The sequence below is a fragment of the Perca flavescens genome, chromosome 10 (genome assembly GCF_004354835.1).
Source record: "Perca flavescens isolate YP-PL-M2 chromosome 10, PFLA_1.0, whole genome shotgun sequence".
Taxonomy (NCBI): domain Eukaryota; kingdom Metazoa; phylum Chordata; class Actinopteri; order Perciformes; family Percidae; genus Perca; species Perca flavescens.
In genome coordinates, this window is record NC_041340.1 from 99,768 (window position 1) to 112,267 (window position 12,500).

General features: G+C 41.3%; 1 protein-coding gene across 2 annotated transcripts in view; it reads right to left on the reverse strand.

Moving 5' to 3' along the window:
- Positions 1–7,453: 7,453 nt before the first annotated feature.
- The window catches only part of rnf130 (ring finger protein 130), a 24,959-nt gene continuing 19,912 nt past the window's right edge, over positions 7,454–12,500 (reverse strand). For both annotated transcript variants that reach the window (XM_028590251.1, XM_028590252.1), the window contains 3 exons: positions 8,663–8,759; positions 8,404–8,590; positions 7,454–7,607 (listed from right to left, as the gene is read on the reverse strand). In XM_028590251.1, coding sequence (XP_028446052.1) covers positions 7,513–7,607; positions 8,404–8,590; positions 8,663–8,759 — 379 coding nt within the window. In that variant the 3' untranslated portion in view covers positions 7,454–7,512. The remainder of the gene's footprint in view (positions 7,608–8,403; positions 8,591–8,662; positions 8,760–12,500) is intronic.

The following is a 12,500-nucleotide window of genomic DNA, read 5'->3' on the forward strand; positions in this document are numbered from 1 at the left end:
TGTTTACACCGACTACTATTAAAATGTCCCTGTTTACACCGACTACTATTAAAATGTCCCTGTTTACACCGACTACTATTAAAATGTCCCTGTTTACCCGACTACTATTAAAATGTCCCTGTTTACACCGACTACTATTAAAATGTCCCTGTTTACACCGATTACTATTAAAATGTCCCTGTTTACACCAACTACTATTAAAATGTCCCTGTTTACACGACTACTATTAAAATGTCCCTGTTTACACCGACTACTATTAAAATGTCCCTGTTTACACCGATTACTATTAAAATGTCCCTGTTTACACGACTACTATTAAAATGTCCCTGTTTACACCAACTACTATTAAAATACACCAACTACTATTAAAATGTCCCTGTTTACACCAACTACTATTAAAATGTCCCTGTTTACACCAACTACTATTAAAATGTCCCTGTTTACACCGACTACTATTAAAATGTCCCTGTTTACACCGACTACTATTAAAATGTCCCTGTTTACACCGACTACTATTAAAATGTCCCTGTTTACACCGACTACTATTAAAATGTCCCTGTTTTACTATTAAAATGTCCCTGTTTACACCGACTACTATTAAAATGTCCCTGTTTACACCGACTACTATTAAAATGTCCCACCAACTACTATTAAAATGTCCCTGTTTACACCGACTACTATTAAAATGTCCCTGTTTATTAAAACACCGACTACTATTAAAATGTCCCTGTTTACACCGACTACTATTAAAATGTCCCTGTTTACACCGACTACTATTAAAATGTCCCTGTTTACACCGACTACTATTAAAATGTCCCTGTTTACACCGACTACTATTAAAATGTCCCTGTTTACTATTAAAATGTCCCTGTTTACACCGACTACTATTAAAATGTCCCTGACTACTATTAAAATGTCCCTGTTTACACGACTATTATTAAAATGTCCCTGTTTACACCGACTACTATTAAAATGTCCCTGTTTACACCGACTACTATTAAAATGTCCCTGTTTACACGACTACTATTAAAATGTCCCTGTATTAAAATGTCCCTGTTTACCGACTACTATTAAAATGTCCCTGTTTACACCGACTACTATTAAAATGTCCCTGTTTACACCGACTACTATTAAAATGTCCCTGTTTACACGACTACTATTAAAATGTCCCTGTTTACACCGACTACTATTAAAATGTCCCTGTTTACACCGACTACTATTAAAATGTCCTACTATTAAAATGTCCCCTGTTTACCGACTACTATTAAAATGTCCCTGTTTACACCGACTACTATTAAAATGTCCCTGTTTACACCGACTACTATTAAAATGTCCCTGTTTACACCGACTACTATTAAAATGTCCCTGTTTACACCGACTACTATTAAAATGTCCCTGTTTACACCAACTACTATTAAAATGTCCCTGTTTACACCAACTACTATTAAAATGTCCCTGTTTACACCAACTACTATTAAAATGTCCCTGTTTACACCAACTACTATTAAAATGTCCCTGTTTACACCGACTACTATTAAAATGTCCCTGTTTTTACTATTAAAATGTCCCTGTTTACTACTATTAAAACTACTATTAAAATGTCCCTGTTTACACCAACCACTATTAAAATGTCCCTGTTTACACCGACTACTATTAAAATGTCCCTGTTTACACCGACTACTATTAAAATGTCCCTGTTTACATCAACTACTATTAAAATGTCCCTGTTTACACCAACTACTATTAAAATGTCCCTGTTTACACCAACTACTATTAAAATGTCCCTGTTTACACCAACTACTATTAAAATGTCCCTGTTTACACCAACTACTATTAAAATGTCCCTGTTTACACCAACTACTATTAAAATGTCCCTGTTTACACCAACTACTATTAAAATGTCCCTGTTTACACCGACTACTATTAAAATGTCCCTGTTTACACCAACTACTATTAAAATGTCCCTGTTTACACCGACTACTATTAAAATGTCCCTGTTTACACGACTACTATTAAAATGTCCCTGTTTACACCGACTACTATTAAAATGTCCCTGTTTACACCGACTACTATTAAAATGTCCCTGTTTACACCAACTACTATTAAAATGTCCCTGTTTACACGACTACTATTAAAATGTCCCTGTTTACACCAACTACTATTAAAATGTCCCTGTTTACACCAACTACTATTAAAATGTCCCTGTTTACACTATTAAAAACTACTATTAAAATGTCCCTGTTTACACCGACTACTATTAAAATGTCCCTGTTTACACCGACTACTATTAAAATGTCCCTGTTTACACGACTACTATTAAAATGTCCCTGTTTACACGACTACTATTAAAATGTCCCTGTTTACACCGACTACTATTAAAATGTCCCTGTTTACACCGACTACTATTAAAATGTCCCTGTTTACACCGACTACTATTAAAATGTCCCTGTTTACACCGACTACTATTAAAATGTCCCTGTTTACACCGACTACTATTAAAATGTCCCTGTTTACACCAACTACTATTAAAATGTCCCTGTTTACACGACTACTATTAAAATGTCCCTGTTTACACCAACTACTATTAAAATGTCCCTGTTTACTACTATTAAAATGTCCCTGTTTACACCGACTACTATTAAAATGTCCCTGTTTACACCGACTACTATTAAAATGTCCCTGTTTACACCGACTACTATTAAAATGTCCCTGTTTACACCGACTACTATTAAAATGTCCCTGTTTACACCAACTACTATTAAAATGTCCCTGTTTACACCGACTACTATTAAAATGTCCCTGTTTACACCGACTACTATTAAAATGTCCCTGTTTCCCTACTATTAAAATGTCCCTGTTTTACCGACTACTATTAAAATGTCCCTGTTTACACGACTACTATTAAAATGTCCCTGTTTGTTTACTATTAAAATGTCCCTGTTTACACCGACTACTATTAAAATGTCCCTGTTTACACGACGACTACTATTAAAATGTCCCTGTTTACACCGACTACTATTAAAATGTCCCTGTTTACACCGACTACTATTAAAATGTCCCTGTTTACACCGACTACTATTAAAATGTCCCTGTTTACACCGACTACTATTAAAATGTCCCTGTTTACACCGACTACTATTAAAATGTCCCTGTTTACACCGACCACTATTAAAATGTCCCTGTTTACACCGACTACTATTAAAATGTCCCTGTTTTACCGACTACTATTAAAATGTCCCTGTTTACACCGACTACTATTAAAATGTCCCTGTTTACACCGACTACTATTAAAATGTCCCTGTTTACACCGACTACTATTAAAATGTCCCTGTTTACACCGACTACTATTAAAATGTCCCTGTTTACACCGACTACTATTAAAATGTCCCTGTTTACACCGACTACTATTAAAATGTCCCTGTTTACACCGACTACTATTAAAATGTCCCTGTTTACACCGACCACTATTAAAATGTCCCTGTTTACACCGACTACTATTAAAATGTCCCTGTTTACACCGACTACTATTAAAATGTCCCTGTTTACACCAACTACTATTAAAATGTCCCTGTTTACACCAACTACTATTAAAATGTCCCTGTTTACACCGACTACTATTAAAATGTCCCTGTTTACACCGACTACTATTAAAATGTCCCTGTTTACACCAACTACTATTAAAATGTCCCTGTTTACACCGACTACTATTAAAATGTCCCTGTTTACACCAACTACTATTAAAATGTCCCTGTTTACACCAACTACTATTAAAATGTCCCTGTTTACACCAACTACTATTAAAATGTCCCTGACTACTATTAAAATGTCCCTGTTTACACCAACTACTATTAAAATGTCCCTGTTTACACCGACTACTATTAAAATGTCCCTGTTTACACCAACTACTATTAAAATGTCCCTGTTTACACCAACTACTATTAAAATGTCCCTGTTTACACCGACTACTATTAAAATGTCCCTGTTTATTAAAATGTCCCTGTTTACACCGACTACTATTAAAATGTCCCTGTTTACACCGACTACTATTAAAATGTCCCTGTTTACACGACTACTAAAATGTCCCTGTTTACACCGACTACTATTAAAATGTCCCTGTTTACACCGACTACTATTAAAATGTCCCTGTTTACCACTAAAATGTCCCCCTACTTTAAAATGTCCCTGTTTACACCGACTACTATTAAAATGTCCCTGTTTACACCAACTACTATTAAAATGTCCCTGTTTACACCAACTACTATTAAAATGTCCCTGTTTACAACTACTATTAAAATGTCCCTGTTTACACCAACTACTATTAAAATGTCCCTGTTTACACCAACTACTATTAAAATGTCCCTGTTTTACTATTAAAATGTCCCTGTTTACACCGACTACTATTAAAATGTCCCTGTTTTACTATTAAAATGTCCCTGTTTACCGACTACTAAAATGTCCCTGTTTACACCAACTACTATTAAAATGTCCCTGTTTACACCAACTACTATTAAAATGTCCCTGTTTACACCAACTACTATTAAAATGTCCCTGTTTCCCTACTATTAAAATGTCCCTGTTTACACGACTACTATTAAAATGTCCCTGTTTGTTTAAAATGTCCCCGACTACTATTAAAATGTCCCTGTTTACACCAACTACTATTAAAATGTCCCTGTTTACACCAACTACTATTAAAATGTCCCTGTTTACACTGACTACTATTAAAATGTCCCGGTTGTCAGTGATTACATAACCGACGTGGTCTTATTATCATTAACTAAACCCACGTAGGACGACTAGTAGCATGTGTGTGTCTGTGTGTATGTCTGTGTGTGTATGTCTGTGTGTGTGTCTCTCAGCTATTATCCTCAGAATAATGTAATACAGTACTAAGTATAATCCAAATATTTCTCAGTACTTGTACCTGAACTATATTGTATGTTGCTAAGCTACTGAAATATAGTGTATGTTGCTAAGCTACTGAACCCAGCTGAGAGGATCAATAATGTCAAACATGTTAAAGGCATATGACACTTTAATGACACGTTAATGACACATTAATGACACCTTAATGACACCTTAATGACACATTAATGACACCTTAATGACACGTTAATGACACGTTAATGAGGCAGTAGGAGACACAGTGAACTGAAAGCATCCCTCAGGTCACTTCAGAGTTAATATTCATCAGGTTATAGATTGTATAATGCTGTTTATATATTCACCGAGCTGATTATTACACGCGGAGTAATTCAGAAGCTGTTTAATACACGTTAAAGGATTAGTCCGTCACTTCAGGAGACACTCTCAGAGCCACCAGACACGTTAGCATTAGTTAGCAGCAGCTAGCATCTGTTAGCAGCATCTAGCATCTGTTAGCAGCGGCTAGCATCTGTTAGCAGCAGCTATAATCTGTTAACAGTGGCTAGCATCTGTTAGCAGTGGCTAGAGTCTGTTAGCAGCAGCTAGCATCTGTTAGCAGCGGCTAGCATCTGTTAGCAGCGGCTAGAGTCTGTTAGCAGCAGCTAGCATCTGTTAGCAGCGGCTAGCATCTGTTAGCAGCGGCTAGAGTCTGTTAGCAGTGGCTAGCATCTGTTTCCTGGAACACAGGATCCTTTAAGCACACACACACACACACACACACACACACACACACACACACACACAGACATTGAGGGAGTCAGGTAGCTGTGTGATAAAGAAATGTTTAGTTTCATGTTTTCCAGAGATGATTCACCTGATTATTCAGTCTGATTACATGTTTAAGATCTCCAGAGATGATTACTACCTGATTATTCAGTCTGATTACATGTTTAAGATCTCCAGAGATGATTACTACCTGATTATTCAGTCTGATTACATGTTTAAGATCTCCAGAGATGATTACTACCTGATTATTCAGTCTGATTACATGTTTTTCCTTAACAATGATAATGATGACTAACATTAAGAAAGGTGACTAACATTTGCTCTGATTGGCCAGAGGAAGTGAAGACAGCCTTCTGATTGGTCTGGACTTTAAGTGTCTCTGAAATGTGGGACTACTCCTTTAAATCTTTAAAACGTCTCCGAGCTCTGCAGAGAGACGCGTTGAGGCTACAGGGGAGCTAACACTGTTACACCGGGTCCAGGTCTTCCTTTTGATTCTGGTTCCGGTCTGCACACAGACTCTCCAGGCTCTGATTGGACGCCACAAACGTCTGTTAATTAATGTCATCCTCAGTCGGCCAATCAGAGGGTCAGGTTTCAGATTTCCAAATGTCATGAGAGTCCACAGACAGAAAGGTCTCAGGGTGCGTTAAGAGTCCTGGTGCATTCAGGTCCATTCGGGTCACAGACGAACCCAAAGTCCGGTTTCACGGGTCAGAATATCAAGGTCTCGTCCTGGTGCGTTCAGGTCCATTCAGGTCCAGGTACAAATGTTCTGACCCATTTCCTTGTTTTCTGAGACCTTTGTAGGAACCAGTACGTATATTAAGAACCCCCCAGAACCTTCTCGGTGCTCTGAAACCTTCAGGAACCGTTTGGGTTTCAGAACCTCTTTCAAGAGTCGTTTCAAAATCCAAAAAAACTAAAACAGTCACAAAAACATGGCTCCAAAGAACATTCTCCAGGTGGTTCTGGTTCCTGGGCCGGAGTTGGATCTGGACTCCAGTTCTCAGGATTATTTACTACCAGACCAGACCAGGTCTTATTTCTTCAGGGGAGACCCAGAACCAGACCCAGAGCCAGACCCAGACCCAGGCCCAGACCCAGGCCCAGGTCCAGACCAAGACCCAGACCCAGACCCAGGCCCAGGCCCAGGCCCGGGTCCAGACCAAGACCCAGACCATGTTCAGTCTGAAGATTAAATGATGTTTAAAGGTCCATCCGGTTGTTGTTAACCCCAGACCCTGACCCAGGCCCAGGCCCAGGCCCAGACCCAGACCCAGGCCCAGACCCAGACCCAGGCCCAGACCAAGACCCTGACCCAGGCCCGGGCCCAGACCCAGGCCCAAGCCCAGACCAAGACCCAGGGCCAGGGCCAGGCCCAGGCCCAGACATAGACCCAGGCCCAGACCAAGACCCAGGCCCAGGCCCAGGCCCAGGCCCAGACCCAGACCCAGACCCAGACCAAGACCCTGACCCAGGCCCGGGCCCAGACCCATGCCCAGGCCCAGACCCAGGGCCAGGCCCAGGCCCAGACATAGACCCAGGCCCAGACCAAGACCCAGACCCAGACCCAGGCCCAGGCCCAGACCCAGACCCAGGCCCAGACCAAGACCCTGACCCAGGCCCGGGCCCAGACCCATGCCCAGGCCCAGACCCAGACCCAGGCCCAGGCCCAGACATAGACCCAGGCCCAGATCAAGACCCAGGCCCAGGCCCAGGCCCAGGCCCAGGCCCAGACCATGTTCAGTCTGAAGATTAAATGATGTTTAAAGGTCCATCCGGTTGTTGTTACCCCCCCACGTTTCCATCCATCCATAGTGTGTGTGTGTGGGGGGGTGGTAACCATGGTGACCCCTCTCAGGACTTGTTGTCGTCGTAGCGACCGACCTCAGCCTGGATGTCCGGCAGCTCCATCTCACAGACCAGAGAGTTCCTGCTGAAGAAGTGGCCGCCTGCAAACACACAAAATCACTGTTACATCTCCACCAGACTCCATGTAAATAATCAGGACTTTTAGCGTGTATAGAGCCAGCATATCTCCACCAGACTCCATGTAAATAATCAGGACTTTTAGCGTGTATAGAGCCAGCATATCTCCACCAGACTCCATGTAAATAATCAGGACTTTTAGCGTGTATAGAGCCAGCATATCTCCACCAGACTCCATGTAAATAATCAGGACTTTTAGCGTGTATAGAACCAGCATATCTCCACCAGACTCCATGTAATTAATCAGGACTTTTAGCATGTATAGAGCCAGCATATCTCCACCAGACTCCATGTAAATAATCAGGACTTTTAGCGTGTATAGAGCCAGCATATCTCCACCAGACTCCGTGTAAATAATCAGGACTTTTAGCGTGTATAGAGCCAGCATATCTCCACCAGACTCCATGTAAATAATCAGGACTTTTAGCGTGTATAGAGCCAGCATATATCCACCAGACTCCATGTAAATAATCAGGACTTTTAGCGTGTATAGAGCCAGCATATCTCCACCAGACTCCATTCATATTTCTGTCACTTTAATGTGTTCAAATCAAAATCGTGACACTACTATAATATTATTATTATTATTATTATTATTACTGTATACTGTGGACACTTCCAACAGACATTAAAGTGACAGAAATATCAAACTCCATTCATATTTCTGTCCCTTTAAAGGGAAGCTTCTTCTCCTGAGTCCAGGCTGAAACCCAACGTAGGAGCCCTTTAAACGTGAGTTCCCCAGTGTGACGTTCTTACTGGTCACGGCGATGGTGATGTCAGCAGGCGTTCTGGGCGGGGCCTCGGGGTGGGGGGGGCTGAGTGGCTCCAGGCTGATGGACGGCTGCCCGCTGTTTCCCGGCGGCGCCCTCTGGCTGCCGGACGCCACGCTGACCCCGAGACGCTCCACGTCCAACACCACGCTGTCCACACAGGGGACACTGGTCTGGGGACACACACACAGCTGTTAGCACCCGGGGGGGGGGGGGACAGAGCCTTCTGATTGGTGGAGACTCACCATGATGCCGAGAGCTTTGAGGATGTTGAGTTTACACATCGGACAGGTGCAGTGTTCATTCAGCCAGGGGTCCACACACACCTTATGGAAGACATGTCTGAGACACACACACACACACACACACACACACACACACACACACACACACAGAGACACACACACACACACACACACACACACACACACAGAGACACACACACAGAGACACACACACACACACACACACACACACACACACACACACACACACACACACACACACACACACACACACACACACACACACACACACACACACACACACACACACACACACACACACACACACACACACACACACACACACACACACACACACACACACACACACACACACACACACACACACACACACACACACACACACACACACACACACACACACACACACACACACACACACACACACACACACACACAGACACATTTATTTATAGTTTACAGTAAATAAATAATAAATTAATACAAATCTTAAAGTCAGGTTAGTAAAGACAATTTTAATCATGTGATAAAAAAATACGATTAAAATAAATGTATTGTTTGACAGCCCTAATAATATAATATAATATAATATAATATAATATAATATAATATAATATAATGTAATATAATATAATATAATATAATATAATATAATATAATATAAAATAATGTAATGTAATGTAATATAATATAATATAATGTAATGTAATGTAATATAATATAATATAATATAATATAATGTAATAATTAGCGCGTTAACGACGTTAATTAGTTTGTTGTTAATTACGTACATTTTTTTAACACATTTCACGCATGCGCAGCGAGACAAATTATTGAGGTCAGGAGAGTGTTTGGGAGCTACAGGCGAGATGGAGCAAGGTGGGCCTACTGACGGATTCAAATATCAAAAGAAGATGATGGCACAGTTAACGAGTACGAGGTCATTTACAAGATTTGTAACGAGGAGTTTCAATTTCAGCGGAGCTGTTGAAGCTCGAGGTGCCACGGCAACGCCAAACACGCGTCAGCTGGGCCGCCGGGCTGAATGTTGGCCATCAACAAAATCAACCTCAGATAATGTGACCAACACGACAGCTCAACGGATCGCAGAGGATCGTGAGAGCCATCAGCGCCGGAGAAGACTCCGGTTTCCTTGAGTCGAGACTGGGTCCTATGAGCCACCGTCGAGAGCCACAGTTATGACGAGAATCCTCGAGCTCTATGAAAGCGAAACAGAAAAAAGGAAAGAGGTCTCGGCTCAAGTAGATCACATCGCCCTGACAGGAGGCCACTGGACATCAGCGAGTACCAACGATTACCTCGGAGTAACACTTCATCAGGGACACGTGGGAGCTGAAGTCTTTGGCGCTGACTATATTAAAAACGGAGGAGTGTCATTCTGCGGAGGCTTGTAAAGAAGACTTCCTGTCTGTTGGGACATCGAGGGCAAGACGACAACAATTGGGACTGACGGTAAGAATTCGACTTACACGCTATGAACACATGAACTGCTCACATGGTGCAGAGAAGGGTCACCGCGAGTCTCGCTGACAGCGCCAAGGCTCGCAGAGCTGTCGGTCATTTTAAGCCCAGACCAGCAAAATGCTGCGGAGCTTCAAGGACAACAAGTCAGCCCGGGACAGAAGCGAGACCATCGATCCAGGATGTTCCTACACGGTGGGAAATGGTCGAGCTCGTGAGCAGAAATAAAGAGGCTGTCATCGCAGCCCTGGCCAATCAGGAGCAGAGTGGGATAAACTGCAGAGGCAGGAGACACTTCTAGAGCCATGCAGGTAAATCAGTCTGTAGCTTATCAAATAAAATTGCTTTGATTATTTTCTGGAATGAATTAATGTCAAATATCAATAACATGTACACTACCGGTCAAAAGTTTGGGGTCACTTAGAAATTTCCATTCCAGACAGAATACCAGCAGAGATCAGTTGTATTGTTTTTTTTAACCAGGGCAGCAGTTTTCAGATTACATTATGTGCTTACATAATTGCAAAATGGTTCTCGACTGTTGTAGACAGAAGTGTCTGAAGAAATGCTTGAAATTCATGATTTTTGGTCTAAACGTCATACCCAAATTAAAAAGTGGTACAGCTCCCATATATTTTGACACTCAGGGTGTGCCTGATATCATTGGAAAGGAAACACTCAAGTTGTGTCAGGGTGATTCTAGGCCTACTGACACAGAGTTACAGAGGCTAGAATGGAGATTTTTATTTCTGTCCAAGTTATAAATCTGTAAAAGTATTAAAATACACTGCTGTAAACACATCTGACAGGTGACAGACAACACAGCATTAGCCACGTCTCCGCTTACTACAGAAACAAATTCAGAAGCTAAAAGACTCAAAAATGGATTTTATATGAATTCTTTTCTACAAATATGTCTGTGCGTTTTTTTTATTTCTATTTGAAAAGTGCAAATAAAAAAAGCCAAAAAAAACTACAAAATACAACACTTCTCAAATACACAAACAAACCCACATCAGTCACCTTTCCAATGATATCAGGCACACCCCTGAGTGTCAAAGTATATGGGAGCTGGACCACTTTTAATTTGGGTATGACGTTTAGACCAAAAACATGAATTTCAAGCATTTCTTCAGACACTTCTGTCTACAACAGTCGAGAACCATTTTGCAATTATGTAATAAGCACATAATGTAATCTGAAAACTGCTGCCCTGGTTAAAAAAAACAATACAACTGATCTCAGCAGGTATTGTGTCTGGAATGGAAATTTCTAAGTGACCCCAAACTTTTGACCGGTAGTGTATGTATGTAAAAAAAAATAATAATAATAATAATAATATGTTGATAACCCACTGTCTCTGTGTGCATGTGTGTGTGTGTGTGTGCGTAGGTATGTAACTGAGGCCTATGTCTCCTGTTCTGTGGTACTTCCTTCTCTCTGCCACTTGTGTCTCAAGATGGAAGCCTGTGATGAGGACCCTGCATACAGTATGTGGTGAGATTCAAGACCAAGTTCGAGGAGGACCTAGCATCCCGTCAAGAACAGCTCAACAACGCATGGCTCCAGATTAATACAGTTTTGGATCCTCGTTTCAAAGACTTGAAATGCCTGCCCAAGACAGACCGGGAAGAGGTGTGGACCACACCTGAAGGGATGCTGCAACAAGAATCACCCAGAAGGTCTTCACAGGAAGAAACCATCCTGCAAATGGACTCAGAGTCAGAATCAGAAGATGAAGAGGTCCAACCTGCCATACAGAGGTACAGAGCAGAGCCCACCATTAAACTGGAGGACTGCCCCTTGAGGTGGTGGGCATCTCATTCAGGAGCCCATGAGAAGCTGGCCTCACTAGCTCACTAATATCTAGCCACTCCTGCAACCACTGGTCCCTGTGAACCACTTCTCTCAGTTGCAGGTCACATTGTGAACCAGAAAAGGTTCAGCTTTACTTTCAGAAAATATGAACAAGTTAGTTTGCCTCAGCAACTGGCTGAAAGATGATGAAGCTCAGTAGATTTGAAAGGTGATGTTCAAACAAAAAGACCAGTTTCAGTGCAACATGTTATAGTAGTGAGCAACTGGATTAAAGAATGGAGGAAAAGGTAAAAGATTGTTCTTTGGTTTGATTTAAAAGTTTTACTGAAAATGTTTTTTTCCACATAAAAACGCAACAGATGACTCAAATTGTGCAAAAATGTGGTAGGCCACTGTTATGATTTGACTACATTTATTGCTTTCTGTTGAATTGAATACTGTAAATTGTACATCCTGGTTAAGAGGAATGCCAAAGAGGAAGCGATGGGACATTACAAAGACAAATATTATGGTGTGT